Source organism: Solanum verrucosum, unplaced genomic scaffold (assembly GCF_900185275.1).
Source record: "Solanum verrucosum unplaced genomic scaffold, falcon-dt-bn FXZP01000103.1, whole genome shotgun sequence".
NCBI classification, from domain to species: Eukaryota; Viridiplantae; Streptophyta; class Magnoliopsida; order Solanales; family Solanaceae; genus Solanum; species Solanum verrucosum.
In genome coordinates this window covers 4,046,719-4,061,696 of record NW_026020048.1, presented here as the reverse complement: position 1 = coordinate 4,061,696, position 14,978 = coordinate 4,046,719, and the positions used below count along the sequence as shown (strand labels likewise).

General features: G+C 33.4%; 3 protein-coding genes across 3 annotated transcripts; all 3 read left to right on the top strand.

Moving 5' to 3' along the window:
- The first annotated feature begins 1,773 nt into the window (after positions 1–1,773).
- Positions 1,774–4,527, top strand: LOC125822246 (protein LEAD-SENSITIVE 1). The gene is made up of 2 exons (XM_049501627.1): positions 1,774–2,100; positions 3,564–4,527. Exons 1-2 carry the CDS (start codon positions 1,971–1,973, stop codon positions 4,244–4,246), a joined length of 813 nt encoding a protein of 270 aa, XP_049357584.1. The 5' UTR covers positions 1,774–1,970; the 3' UTR covers positions 4,247–4,527.
- A 3,865-nt stretch (positions 4,528–8,392) lies between these two features.
- LOC125822327 (probable metal-nicotianamine transporter YSL7) lies at positions 8,393–12,715 on the top strand. Its single transcript, XM_049501723.1, has 6 exons — positions 8,393–8,777; positions 10,506–10,669; positions 10,809–10,906; positions 10,998–11,132; positions 11,278–11,467; positions 11,564–12,715. Exons 1-6 carry the CDS (start codon positions 8,393–8,395, stop codon positions 12,668–12,670), a joined length of 2,079 nt encoding a protein of 692 aa, XP_049357680.1. The 3' UTR covers positions 12,671–12,715.
- Positions 12,716–13,078: 363 nt separating this feature from the next.
- Positions 13,079–13,694, top strand: LOC125822330 (uncharacterized). Its single transcript, XM_049501726.1, has one exon. The coding sequence runs from the start codon at positions 13,315–13,317 to the stop codon at positions 13,513–13,515; it is 201 nt and encodes a 66-aa protein (XP_049357683.1). The 5' UTR covers positions 13,079–13,314; the 3' UTR covers positions 13,516–13,694.
- Positions 13,695–14,978: the final 1,284 nt, after the last annotated feature.

The following is a 14,978-nucleotide window of genomic DNA, read 5'->3' as shown; positions in this document are numbered from 1 at the left end:
ATAAATAACATAGTGTAAAACCTAAATTACCTTTTATCCCTATTATTTTTGTAATTGCATAAATCCCATATTTTTTAAGCATTTCAGATACATAATTAAGGATCCAGATACATTATGTATCAAATCAGTTGCACTTATTAAGGAATAAAAAAGCTGAAAAATCAAATTAAGATCTCATAGTATCCATTTGTTGCACTAATTAAGGGAAAAAAAAAGTTGAAAATCAAATTAAGATTCCATAAATTACGTTATTCCATTCCAAATTATTGTCAAGAATTCAAAATCCTATAGTGTAACAAATCCAAAAATTCAAAAATTAAATTTATTCTTCTTGTTCATCTTTCTCTCTGTTTCATAAAAACTTTTTGTCGAAATTTTGGATAAGCAAGGTGAGTTATGAAGGATACAAAAGTGATGAAATTGTTATTGGACAAACGATTTCTTTTGTGAATCTTCAAGTTTATCGAATATCCTTTCAATGAACATCATCGTTAAGATGCTAAAGATCAAGAATGCGACAAACTTTGAAGTGAAGCACTGCTATCGGGAGTGCAATCAAGTAGCTGATAGTTTGGCCAAACTAGCCTCGACCACCGACCAAAATCAAGTTGTATATTCCTATTTTGATTTGCACAGAACCTCTAAAGGCCCCTTTCAACTTGATAAGTGACAAATGCCTTGTATTCGATCCAAATTTGACAAGGCCAACTTTTTGTTAGCTAGGTGGTAATTTTGCCAGAAGCTTGGCTACTTTCAGCCTCTTCTGGCTTATCAATGGTGATGTGATCACCACAAAATGTGTTGTATTTGAGGTCAGGCCCAGCCCCCCTCTGTATCTTTTTGCTTAATACAACACTGCCTAGAGATAAGACTGGGTAATTTATTTTTTTTAAAAAGAATATCCTTTCGATTTTGATTCAAGATTGTCGAAAATTTTGAGATTCAAAATCTTTCTCCAGTTCATTGAAGATCCTTTCCGTTTGGATTCAAAATTGTTGAAAATTTTGAGTTTCAAAATTATTCTCCTAGTTCATTGAAGATTCTTTCAATTTTGATTCAAAATTATCGAAAATTTTGAGAAAATACATCATGAAGATCCTTTCAATTTAAATTGATGAGTGTTGTATTTCCACTAGATACATTAAATAAGAAAGTGTTGCCCATAAGATTTTAGGTTTGAGATCGATACATTATTATTTGGTAATTGTTATGTATCAGATACATTTAGTATAAATTTGAATTTATAACTAAAAAATTAGTGTATGATACATTATTATTTATGTATCTTATTTTGTTTGAGAAATATTATATTTTAAAATAAAAAAAATACATTATACATGTTATTGTTCCAAAATACCTTCTTTTTTGTGTTTGTGATAAATAACACAAATTTTATGTATCAATTACATTTATATTGAACATGATAAACACTAATAAAAATTCAACAACATTAGAGTTATGTATCAATACCTTAAATATGAACATTATACACTGCATAAAACAAAGGTTATTGTAGCCGTGATGTATCAGATCAATGATAACACTAATAAAGATTAATTTAAGACTCAACATAAATAAGATACATTAAAAATCTGTATATTTAAATTTTTTAAATTTGTCTTTGATTGGGGTTTGAAACTAAGCTTAATTGGGATCTCCAATTTTAATTAAAGGTTTTGAATACAAATTTCTAAAATTAAAATTAAAATTTTGTATTGGAACCTAAAATATCAAACACCAAATGACACACTAAAAAAAGAAAAAAGAACACTCTTTGAATAATTTTTGTTTTTTTTTAAAAAAAAGCGAACTAATTGTACGGCTTGGATTAGAAAGAGGACCACCATAAATAGTTTTAGTACTTTTGGAAGTTAACAAAATGCTACAAACAAAGAACCAAATCTATAATTCTTAAAGACTAAGCAAAGCGTCACATCCCAAAACTTATTGAGTCATCGGAAAGGGAAGTGATGTCGGAATCAAGCCGGTGGACTATGCCGGAGATGGCCGGAATCCTGTCAAATAAGATCCCTCAAGATGAACTCAAGCCTGGAGATCATATCTATTCATGGAGAAACGCCTATCTCTATGCTCATCACGGTCATTTTCCACTTTTTTTTTGCTTAATATATCTCCGGGAAATCCTTTTTTTGCTTTACTCTTAGATGAACTTTCTCGAAGTTTTTTATTTCTGTTTGTATCTACGTTTTGATTTTTATACAAAATGGGTCAAATTTCGATTTGATTTTGTTCATTTTAAATGTACGAGCAAGTATTAATAGGAAGGAACTTTTATGAAATCTGGAGATATAACTTCAACATTTCGTTGAATATTATGGGAAAATACATTTAGGAGCTTATTAAATAAACGACACAATTTGAATTGGTAATTAACTGAACAGTCTCTGTTAGATTCTCCGCTTGAAACAAGGGAAAGGTCAATTCAATTCTCGATGGGAATGCTACTTCTAAGTCTAGTTTGACTAGTTTGGGGAAAACTTGAATTTCTGCTATAATCAACCTTTCCAAAACAAAAGGAGATTCCGCTAGGAGTTGTGGCAAGCTAATTCAGAAATGAAGAAGTCTACCCAACGCGTATTTGGTGTGGATCTACTGGCCCGGACCTTGTTGAAGCTCTGTTTCCCCTAATTCAGAAACACAACAATAGACTTGCCAAAGTGGCTTTACTTCAGTATTTGCTAATTATGGTTATGAAAAGCTTTGATGTACCTAAAACTCATGTAGTGTAAATACGTGAGTTGAATTTGATGAGCTTTGCTAATTATGGCTATGAATGAGTTGTGTGTACATCCTGCCCTCTCCAAACCCCACTTGTGGGATTATGCTAGGTGTGTTGTTGTCGTCTAGAATCTTTCCATCTGATCATTTGTATTATAGTCTTTGAGAAAATACATTTTTTGTCATTAAAATGAAGATGAGGTCATTCTTTTTGTTTAATAATTTTTCTTATATTGAACTTAGTATTCCACGTTAGCAATGCAGTCTCTTACACCAGTGTTGTATTGTGGACTCTCCTTATCTCAAGTTGAAAAGATCTATTTAAGAGGTTATATTGCTTAGTGTCAGTGTATTAGTTTGAGGCTAGTTTTACCTTTCTTTTAGTTTTGGATAAATATAAACAAGGATAACTTTAGTCCTGAGGATCTCAATTTCTTTTAAGGTTCGTTATTACCTTACAAGTTGCTAAAGACTCGAGTTTGGTTTTTTAATATTTATGAAGCCTTTTCGGTTTTTAAAAAATCAACTATATATGTCCAACTACAATTCTGACAATTTGGATCTCTGAACATTCCATAAGGAAATCATTGCATTCATAGTTGGATAGATATTGAAAGAAAAGGAAATATTTGCATCAAGTATGACAAGTTAAATGCTCAGATATTGTTATGGGACAAAAAGATCCAAAGCAACTTTTGGTCCTGGGGCTGGGGTGGGTGAGATTAAGAAGCTGTAATGGTGTGCGACATGCATATTGTGGCACATTTTTGTTCGTTTCCTAGCATGTTGTCGTAACGTTTCTGTATGTGCTCTGAACATTTCAGGTATATATGTTGGCGATGGTATGGTTATCCATTTTACTCGAGCTGCAGGTCAAGAGATTGGAACTGGAACTGTTTTGGACCGTTTCATATTCAGCTCATCTCCGTCACATTCCTCTGGCTCCCCATGTCCTAGATGTGGTGATCAATCAAGGACCGAAGGTGTTATCTCATCATGCCTCGAGTGTTTTCTTTGTGGGGGTGAGCTGTATCTTTTTAAGTATGGTGTCTCTCCAGGGGTTTTTATTGCTAAAACTCGAGGAGGAACATGCACAATTGCCCCTTCTGATCCACCAGAGCATGTCCTGCACCGTGCTAAATTTCTCCTTCAGAACGGTTTTGGGGTTTACAACATATTCAAGAACAACTGTGAGGATTTCGCAATCTACTGCAAGACCGGTTTGCTAGTCTTTACAAATGTCAGTGTAGGCCGGAGTGGGCAGGCAACATCCTTTTTAGCTGCCACAACTGCTATTGTTTCATCACCACTGCGCTTTCTAACTACAGGTGTTTCTGGTCTGGCTGCTGTGGGTTTTGGTGTTTACTGTGCCAGCCGGTATGTTTCTGATATTGGCGTACGTCGTGACGTCATGAAGATCCATGTTGAGAGACTTATCCTATGTCCTGGCCCTCTGGAGTCTGAAGCTGCTACTATTACTGATACATCAAAGGAAAAGGGGTTGTAGTTCTATGTAAGTTGACTGCATGGATCTCCTCAAGTAGGTTACTACACCATACAATATGTTGTAGGTGATGATGTTGTCATTGCTTTTGTGACTTAGGTTTGGTTATTATTGAAACAATGGTCATTTAAACAGGCCTTGTGTGCATTATTCCATCAAATGAATGCCTTGATATGTTATTGTAAATTGTTTATAACAATGTTCCAAGGTTCATATGAAAGACAGTGTGTGTGTGTTAACAAGATGGTTAGTCTAATTGAATGACAATGTGATTGCTTTTGTGACATGGGTTTGGGTTATTTTGGTCTATTGGGCCAAACTTTTGAAATAGGCTTATTTTGGAAAGTGATTTTCAAAAAGGTAAAAGAGCATGATATATACCTCAACTTTGCAATTTGGAACTGATTCATCTCTCGTTACAAAATTGGTTGATATGTACCTTTATCGTTACACAAGTATTGTATAAACAATAAATATGGATGTATATAGATCACTAATCTATATATATATATATATATATATATATATATATATATATATATATGATTATATACTATTTATACAAATTGATACATTACATATTACATATGTTATATGTTAATATGTATATGGCCATTTTAATTGAATATTTGTTTTTGTGGCTTGTGCAGTTACATACGAAGCCCTTGAAATTAGCCATCAAGCACATTTGCACTAACAACCAACAGTCTTACGAGCCCTCGTTTCGTTTGTTAAATCATTAAAACAGTTATATAGAATCAACACATTTAAATAGACAAAAAAATGGATTTTCTATAATATTCATGTTTAAATATTATGTTGAAAATATGGATCATGAATGTCTATAATTCCAAGAGCTGTCGCTCTCTCATGAATGAGCCAAAATCACGTTGACATGTGAGATTGTATAATATGTCTTATGCTTCACTTCACATTCCCCAATTTTTAGGATCTAAGTCAACGTTATTCATTGTATGACCTACTAGCGTACCTCAATTATTTTGCCGATTCACATTTCAGACAGATCTTAAAGTTTAGTTACAAATTTTTCGTTAATAAATTTATAAATATTGTTTCTAAATTTTGATATACCTGAGTTGAGGATTTTTGAAAAACATGTTTTTATTCTACTTCTATAAAATAGTGATAAAATCTGTGTACACCTTATCCTATCCAGATTTTATTTAGTGAAATTACACTTGATATATTATTATTGTTGTTGTTCATTCTATTTATTATTTTTATCAAATTATATATTATGATAATTCAGTCCTTCATCTAAGTCAAAAAAAAAAAAAAAAAAACACTTGCTCTAATATATATATTTTTTCTTCTCATGAGATCTCTTACCCCAAGAAAAGATACTACGTATGTAAGTTCACTATTGACTTAATTATGATACTGCGTGTATTAAGTTTGCTTACAATCTTTAAAGTTGACTTCAAGTGATATTGCTCATCTGTCTCAAAAGTTTAATGGCCATTTCTTTTTTCCTTTTAAGTTATCGAAATTAGTTTATTTTGATAATTACTTTTTATTAAAGGTATTTTTTAAAAGAAAAACAATTGTGTTTGATTAAAATTGTTTTTTTTTTCTAATAGTTTGTGGTTGGCAATATTTTCAAAAATTATTTTCAAGTATCAAATTACAAAATAGAGAATTACTCTAAGTTTAATACCGTAAATATGAATTACAATCTTGTCCTGAAATATCAAAGTACCTATTTTTAGTTTTTGCATAAAAGCAGAAAAACATTTTTTGTTAATTCTTTACATTAAGAGCTTGGTCAAGTACTTTAGTTCTTTAATTTGAAAATAAGTGGTTTTTTTTTAACTCAGCATGTTTTACTTTCAGATCTTTACCAAACAAGTCCAGTTGATCATTTTTATACATTTATTAAAAAATTATAAATAACAACATATTTCCCTCATTCCTTTTTACTTGTCAAATTTTGACATACATATTTAGAAAAAAATGATTAATATAGTCAATTCACTATTTTATTCCTAGTAATTAATAGGGTCCCAAATATATTTACTCATCATATTTTTCAAGGACATTAGCCCAATGTTAATAAATTAAGGGTATAATAGGATTTTTTTTAATCTTTTCTTGATTTTTCAAAAATGACAAGTAAAAAGGAAAATCAAATTAGAAAAAATATTTGACAAGTGAATAGGGACGAATGGAGTATTTTTACTAATTCACCCATTAAATAATTTCTTGATAATTTTACAGACAAATCTGAACACTTTCAAAAGAATTAATTGCAAGGTTAATATTGAAAAAAATTAATTAATACTTTCTTGATTTAGTAAGGCAAACAACTAGTATAAAATAACTATTTTTAATAAAATGTGTTAAATTAGGTCTTAGGCCTAACTCACACCCCAAAAGCTAGCTCAAAGGGAGGAGGATTGCCCAAGCCTTATAAGGAGTCCACCCATCTCATTAACCACCGATGTGGGACTTTTGTCATTCTTTAACACCCCACCTCACGCCCAGTGCTTAGCATCTGGTGCGTGGGCATTTTGATTTTGGGGGTCCCAACATCGGGTGAGACGGGCCCTGCTCTGATACCATGTTAAATTAGGTCTTAGGCCTAACTCACACCCCAAAAGCTAGCTCAAAGGGAGGAGGATTGCCCAAGCCTTATAAGGAGTCCACCCATCTCATTAACCACCGATGTGGGACTTTTGTCATTCTTTAACAAAATGATCACTTAATATGTGACAAAAAAATACCTATTAAGCCATCTATATAAACAAAAAGAAAAAAGAAGAATCATAATCCCAAGAATGTAACTCTTGTGAGTAATTTATAAAGAACCTTATATTTTATTAGAAAAGAGCATGAAGGAATGTGGGACAAAACATGATAAATAAGATTTTATTTTATATACCGTGAATTGTATATGAAAATTAACACACTTACTATAAATAAAGTTCTTTTTCCTTTTTTTTTTTTTTTTTTTTTTATTTATAAATCAGCATACAAAAAGTCAAAGCTAATAAATAAGCCACAAGCTGGTCTCCAAAACCAATATGCCAGCCAACCAACAACCAATATGTATGTATATGCAAAAGGCAATTTTATTGACTCTATTCACTCGTCACAGCATCCCAACTTTCTTAAAATTAAATTATCTAAAAAAGCGAAATAAAAACAGCCTAAACTCCACATACCCACCACTCCACCATACCTTTTTTTTTTTTTATCGTGGTTTCCGGGCGTCGCTTTGCGAACCCGACTAGCTGTACCCACCGGGTCCCGCTGTTTCAAGGCGGGTCCACCACGGTTAGTTCCACGGGGCCCTGGAGACGCGGCCGGTTTGTAATGCCTCCAGTGGCCCTGCTGGGGCTCGAACCGGCGACCTGAAGGACTTTGTCCCAGGCCTTTACCAGCTGAGCTACCCCTCAGGGTTACCACTCCACCATACCTCATTACCTCCTATGACACTTTTTATTTTTCGGCAATCAAATAGTTAAAATTTAATTGAAAATTTATGCGTGGAGTTTTTTTAAATAAAATTTATATATTTGTAGACTACGTAAAAAGTACTATAAGTTACAATAATTGACAGTTTAAAATAATTAAAAGATATATGAAAAATTTACGATCAAACTTGTCTGAATCTCGAAATCTGAAAAGCGTCACATAAATTGAGACAGAAAAAGTATTTCTATTTAAATATACTTGTCAAATATTTTTTAATTTAATTTTTATTTTTATTCATCATTTTTGACAAATTAAAAAAAATTATAATCGAGTTAATAAAAATAAAACGATAAACTCAATCTTGACAAGTAAAACCGAAAAGGGGAAGTAGCATTTTTCTTAGTACCGAACAGACGTAGAGATTCATATTTCCTGCTTTTTCTACCCAACAAATCGGAACTCCCACTATGAATTGTTTATATCTCCATCCGATAAAGACAAACCACATCCCAATATAGTCTCCTATTTCTGATCAACTTCTTCAAGAAAAACAGAGAAGAAGAAAAAAAAGGCAGCCCCTGTTTTATACTGCACTCATCTATTTCTTTATCAACTCTACAATACACATCTATCTCACCTTCAAGAAAACAAAGAACAAGAGAACCCAAAAAACCCATTTTATTTTTTTTGGTTTCTTTTGTGTGTGAGGCTATGGATAGTAGATCCAACAGTGTCAACAGAAACACAAAGAAAAATGATGATGATAATATCACCCAAAGAGAAGAAGCTTTGTATTCTGTAGAAAGGATCTTTGAGTCCAAAGAAGTGCCATCATGGCAGAATCAGTTAACTTTAAGGGCTTTTTGTGTGAGTTTCATATTGGGAATTCTTTTCACTTTCATTGTCTTGAAATTGAGTCTCACCACTGGTATTATTCCTTCTCTCAATGTTTCTGCTGGACTTTTGGGGTTCTTTTTCCTCAAAACGTGGACTAAACTTCTTGAGAAATCTGGAATTCTTAAGCAACCTTTCACTCGCCAAGAAAACACCGTCATTCAGACCTGTGTTGTTGCTACTTCCGGCATTGCATTTAGCGGTAAGTCTCTCTCAGGCAGGCATTTTATCAAACACATAAGCTGCAACTCTTAGAATAATTAGTGCTTTCATTTTTCAACAATTTCTTCATGCATTATTATTATTGCAGTTTAATTACTCGTAATAATACTTTAATCTGATAGATAATTGTGTTTTCCATGTTTAAGATCTTGTTAAAATCCGGACAGAAAAGTAGAAGGCGGGGGGTTAAAGGAGGATAAATCTAAAGAAACTCTAGAAATTAATAAATGTAAATTATATTAAGCCATGCACTAATATCGCAGTTAGTTAAAGATTTGGATTTAACTAGAAAGTTTGCATGTTTGAATCATGAATTTGGGCCACGTGTATTTCTCATGGGCCCTCTTGGGCCTCCAGCTTTTGTGTGGGGTCCACAAGGTTGGCTTTTAAAGTTGTATGGAGATGGTGGTCCCACATAGTTAGGCTCAAAGGTTTGTGAATTTCTACGAACAATAGCAATAAATATTATTTACTCCCTCTTTGGGACTTGTTTGCCTTGGCATAAATTTTAAAAAAGAAATTTTGAAATTTATGATTTAAAAAAAGTTATAGATATTTATATTTGTGTGTTTATAAATTATTTTATTTAAAAAAATAGGTATTTTAATAATGAGAATGCACACACAAAATATTTAAGTTAAATAAGATGAAAATTTTATTTTAAAGAATAAATAGCTTGCAAAGAAAGTATAAAAAACTAAATAAAATCGAGAGCTGTTTTTGCAAACAATTACACTATTCTAGAAATTATGCCACCCATGTTATTAGAATATGACAAACCAAACAACCAATAAAAAATAATCTCAATATAATCAATTTCATCATAACTTATCGGCATAATACAAAAACATGACCTTTAACTTGGCGTTAGCGGGCAACTATGACCTTTAATTTTGGATGTGCACAAATAAACACTTAAACTTGTATAAAATTGAATAAATAGACACAATCGTCCTACATGGCACCCTACATGACAATTTTGTGTCCTACGTGGTGTCCTATGTGTATTATGTCATGTAGGACAAGTGTGTCTACTTGTTCAGTTTTATACAAATTTAAGTGTCTACTTGTGCACACTCAAAGTTGGAAGGCATAATTGTCTGTTGGAGCCAAGTTAAGGGTTATGTTTATGTATTATGCCTAACTTATTCCTTCTCAACTAATCCCAACATAACTTGTCTCCAAACCAAACGACCCCTTTGTCTATTATTTTTCTAGAGTTCATTGGATTTGCTTCATGAAAATTGAGTTTATTGCAAAGTAGTTGGTTATCGCAATATACCATATTGAAAAACTATTAGAAGAACAAATTAGGAAGCTTTGACTGAAAAATGATATTAGTCTGCGTGATATTCAGAAGTTCTATAGAAAATAGTATACTATTTTCCAAATAGAATGCTTAGTATAGTATCTCTGTTAGTTCTTGTTTGGAGAGTTTAATCAAGATAAAAAAAAATTGCAGTTCTGTTTGGCTAATTCCAATTAAGAATAATAAACATGAACAAGTGTGTATGTTAACTATATTTGGGTGCTAACTTTGTCAATTTTGAGCCTTGTTCTTCAACAACTTTGTTATGATGGAATTTCTTGCCTTGAGCATTATCGAGCAACAATGCTAGCTTAGCAACGGCCTCATATTATTCCTTCATACCTTGAGCATCTCAAGTTCAATAACTCTTAATTCCTCTTTTTCACTTTTGATGAGCAGGAGGTTTTGGAAGCTATCTATTTGCCATGAGTGAAGTTGCAGCCAAACAATCAACTGAAGCAAATAATGCATTCAATATTAAGAACCCCTCTTTGGGATGGATGATAGGGTTTCTTTTCGTTGTTAGCTTTCTTGGGCTTTTCTCAGTGGTTCCTCTTCGTAAGGTATTTCCTTTTCTCAGGATATGTGTAATCATATACATAACAAATTTTCTTGCAAAAGATCAAAGCTGCTGTTCTCAGGATTTTGATCAGTTTTACTTTTTTCTTTATAATCAAATTTGTTTTGTTAATTATGTTTTAGATTATGATCATAGACTTCAAACTGACATATCCAAGTGGCACAGCAACTGCTCACCTGATCAATAGTTTCCATACCCCACAAGGAGCTAAGCTAGCAAAGTAAGCAAGTTACACAACTTAAGTAAATTCTGTCAGCATTACAGAAGGTATGCTGACAATTTTATCGTTTCTTTTTAATTGATCACTACAGGAAACAAGTAAAAGCTCTGGCGAAATTCTTCTCCTTCAGCTTCTTGTGGGGTTTCTTCCAATGGTTTTTCACTGCTGGGGATGACTGTGGATTTGCAAGTTTTCCCACGTTTGGCCTTAAAGCATATGAGAACAAGTAGGTTCTAATTAATTCCAAACTACCTCTACGTGATAAAGGTTCAATTCTGTCATCTCTCTCGCAATTGAAAGAGATGATATAGTTTGGCTTTCAACTTTTGCTTACCTTTATTTAACATTTTATTTTTTTCCGAATCGATCAGGTTTTACTTTGACTTTTCAGCAACATATGTTGGTGTAGGGATGATATGTCCTTACTTAATCAACATATCTTTGCTACTTGGATCTATCCTTTCTTGGGGTATAATGTGGCCTCTGATTCAGGACAGAAAGGGCCATTGGTTCCCTGCAGATGAGAGCCCCAGCAGCCTTCATGGTTTGCAGGGATATAAGGTAATCTCCTCCTTTTACGTTTAGAGCAGACAGATCAAATGAAGCACAGTTTCAATTCTTAAAATATACTTTCCTCATAATTTTCTTCTATTGCAGGTCTTCATAGCAATAGCCATGATCCTTGGTGATGGTCTCTACAATTTCTGCAAGGTATTTGGACGAACATTATATGGTTTGTATTTGCAATTCTGCAGTAAAGATGAAGGAGCAGTCCTGCCAGTTGGTGCTCGTCCATCTCCTCCAGAGCCTTCCATGTCTTTTGATGACCAGCGACGAACAACGCTTTTCCTCAAGGATCAAATTCCAATATGGGTTTCCATAGTTGGTTATGTTGGCATTGCCATCATCTCTACTATAACACTTCCACACATTTTCCATCAACTTAAGTGGTACCATATCATTGTGATTTATGTTTTTGCACCGGTTTTGGCCTTTTGCAATGCTTATGGTTGTGGTCTCACTGACTGGTCTTTGGCATCTACCTACGGAAAACTGGCAATCTTTACAATTGGTGCATGGGCTGGGGCTTCTCATGGAGGGGTTCTTGCTGGACTAGCTGCGTGTGGCGTCATGATGAACATAGTCTCCACTGCATCTGACCTAACACAGGACTTTAAGACTGGTTATATGACATTGGCTTCCCCGCGGTCCATGTTCATAAGCCAGATTATTGGCACAGCAATGGGTTGTCTCATCTCCCCATGTGTATTTTGGCTCTTCTATAAGGCATTCCCTGACTTAGGTACCCAAGGTTCAGCATATCCTGCCCCTTATGCCCTGGTGTATCGTAACATGTCTATCATTGGAGTTGAAGGTTTCTCAGCTCTTCCAAAGAACTGCCTCACCCTTTGCTACGTGTTCTTCATAGGAGCTATTGTGATCAATGGCATCAGAGATCTTGTGGGAAAGAACAAGGCAAAGTACATTCCTCTCCCAATGGCGATGGCCATTCCCTTCTATCTTGGCTCCTACTTTGCTATTGACATGTGTCTCGGGAGCTTGATATTGTTCGTTTGGACAAAGATTAACAAGGCCAAGGCTGATGCATTTGGGCCTGCTGTGGCTTCTGGTCTGATTTGTGGTGATGGAATATGGACCTTACCCAGTTCAATACTGGCTTTGGTAGGAGTGAAACCGCCTGTTTGCATGAAGTTTCTGTCTAGGAATGCTAACACTAGAGTCGATAGTTTCTTAAATTCTTGAACTCCCTTCTAGTAGGTGTTTCTCATTTTCTTTTGTTCTGTTAGTATTGTCACATTTGAAATGAAATTGTTTGTGTACATATCAACTACTTCAATTGTCAAAAATCATTTCAATTCAATTGAAACAGGAATTGTTATCTGAGTTAAAAATGTGCAAGCACAGAAAGCTGCTTCTTCCTTTCCTGTGTCAAATTTCTTTATTAGTATTTGTTTTATTGGAAAGATGATATCTGATTTCCTTACTGTTGGAAAGACCAAGAAAAATAAAAAATAAAAAAAGAAGAGAAGTTGTTATCCAGAAGCATAAATAAAAGCTTGAAGACGTCAACACGTTTTTTACTCGAGTCCCTTCCAGATATTTCTAGCTTTTTCCAGATTCCCTTATCTTTTCGAATATATATGCTTTGTCTTAATCCCAACAACCCCACCGTTGTGACTCTCATCTGCCATATCTCAGTTACTTCCTAGTGATCTAAGCTTCTTTAATTGCCAATCTGCAAGTTAACTAGACACCTACAATAGATAGAAAACTCACAAGTTTTGCTGCAAACCTTGTAACTTAAATACACGCTTTTGGAGCTGAAATTAAGGGTCTGCCTGCAGTAGACTTGCCTGAGAGACTTTGGTTTTGTTATTATTGTCACTATGTGTTTGGTGTTTGTATGTGATGAAGATGAGAGGGTGTTACAAAGACAGGCAGCTCCAGGAGCTTGTCCTTACTGTGGAGGGATGGTTCAAGCCTTGGACATGGAGAGTCAGTGGAGATTCTGCTTTGTCCCTCTTTATTTCAAAACTAAACGCAGATATTACTGTACCCTTTGCACCAGACGTCTCATCATCCAATAATTTTACCTAATCTTATGATATAGCCTCGCTTCTTTTATCAGTCTTGTGTGTCCTTGAACTTTCAAGAAAACAAAGATGTATAATCTTTTGGCTTTTCAGGTATAAAGGGTGTGTATGTGTTATCTAAGTTTTGTAAGTTTGATTTACGAAATGATTAGCAAAAGATTGTTCTGGTGGAACTATTCTTGTTTTGTCCTGCATTTGCTCTCTGTTTACCTTTCGGTTCATGAAAGTCCACACTATGAAAAATTGCTCTGATTTGTCTGATATCATGGAAGCCACATATGGGTATTATCTGTTCAAACATATTGTCTTGAAAACTGATCCAAATAGCAATCATATCAACCATATGCCTGCTTACATGGCGCCATCACAAATCATGATTCTTTTTTTAATTTATTTATTTTCAGAACTATCCTTCCCCTTTCGTAAAAGTTGTGACTTTTATGAAAAATTGCGACTTTAATGAAAATCTGTGATTTTTATGAAAAGTTGTGACTTATATGAAAATTTGCGACTTTTATGAAGAGTTGCGACTTTTATGAAAAATTATGCCTTTTATGATAGGTTCTGACCTTTCCGAAGGGTTGTAACTTTTCTAAAGAGTTGTGACATTTCTGATAAGGCACAATAAACATTTGTTCACACTACTATTTGTTGTCTAGCTATAAATAGAGGGATTTCCTCTCATTTTAAAACAATGAAAATTCTGATTTTTTTCTTCTTCTTTTGCACAATTAAATATTCGTGTACAATTTTTTCATCCTATTGTTACAGATCCTGGAGTCACTAATTTATGTTTATGTTATTAATTATTGTTTTTAAATACATGTTTTAAACTTTGTTGTTTATGTTTGTGCAAAGTTATTGTTATAAGTATTTGATAGTGTAGATTAAATAACACACGTTAATTGAGTATTCACGTAAGTTTTCTCCACTGAAATTGTTGAAGGTACGTAAAAAAAAACTCCTTAAAGATCTATACTACCATCTCTTGAAGACAAAATTCACCCAAACAAACTAAATAATTTGTGTAATCTTTTCCCTTTCAAGTATATATAATAAGTTGAATTGTTATCCAATATCATACATTCTCCCTTTAATTTTTCATTTTATTAATTTCTTATGATACATTAAATGGAGAATTTTAAAATGATATATGTAAAACAAAAGGTAGAGCTGAACTTTCTACACGTTAGAATTAGAATATTTGTTCATTTTTTCATTATTTTAGTTTTAATGACTCATAGATTTTAAGTATTATTTTATAAATTCTATGATATTAAATTCTCGCACGAAGCGCGGGTGATTTTACTAGTTCAGCATAATCTTGAAGGTTCTTTAACTATTTTGCTCGAGTAAAACTTAGTGAATATGATTCCAAAGAAATATTTTCCTCTTAACAATATCAGCTAAATCAAACACCATAATTGAAGTATTCCCTTCTCCATTTTCCTATTCGA

Coding starts and splice junctions, on each gene's coding strand:
- LOC125822246 (XM_049501627.1), top strand. CDS start 1,971: ATGTCGGAATCAAGCCGGTGGACTATGCCGGAGATGGCCGGAATCCTG. Junction 2,101..3,563: donor CTATCTCTATGCTCATCACG/GTCATTTTCCAC, acceptor TGAACATTTCAG/GTATATATGTTGGCGATGGT.
- LOC125822327 (XM_049501723.1), top strand. CDS start 8,393: ATGGATAGTAGATCCAACAGTGTCAACAGAAACACAAAGAAAAATGAT. Junction 8,778..10,505: donor TTCCGGCATTGCATTTAGCG/GTAAGTCTCTCT, acceptor TTTGATGAGCAG/GAGGTTTTGGAAGCTATCTA. Junction 11,468..11,563: donor ATGGTTTGCAGGGATATAAG/GTAATCTCCTCC, acceptor CTTCTATTGCAG/GTCTTCATAGCAATAGCCAT.
- LOC125822330 (XM_049501726.1), top strand. CDS start 13,315: ATGTGTTTGGTGTTTGTATGTGATGAAGATGAGAGGGTGTTACAAAGA.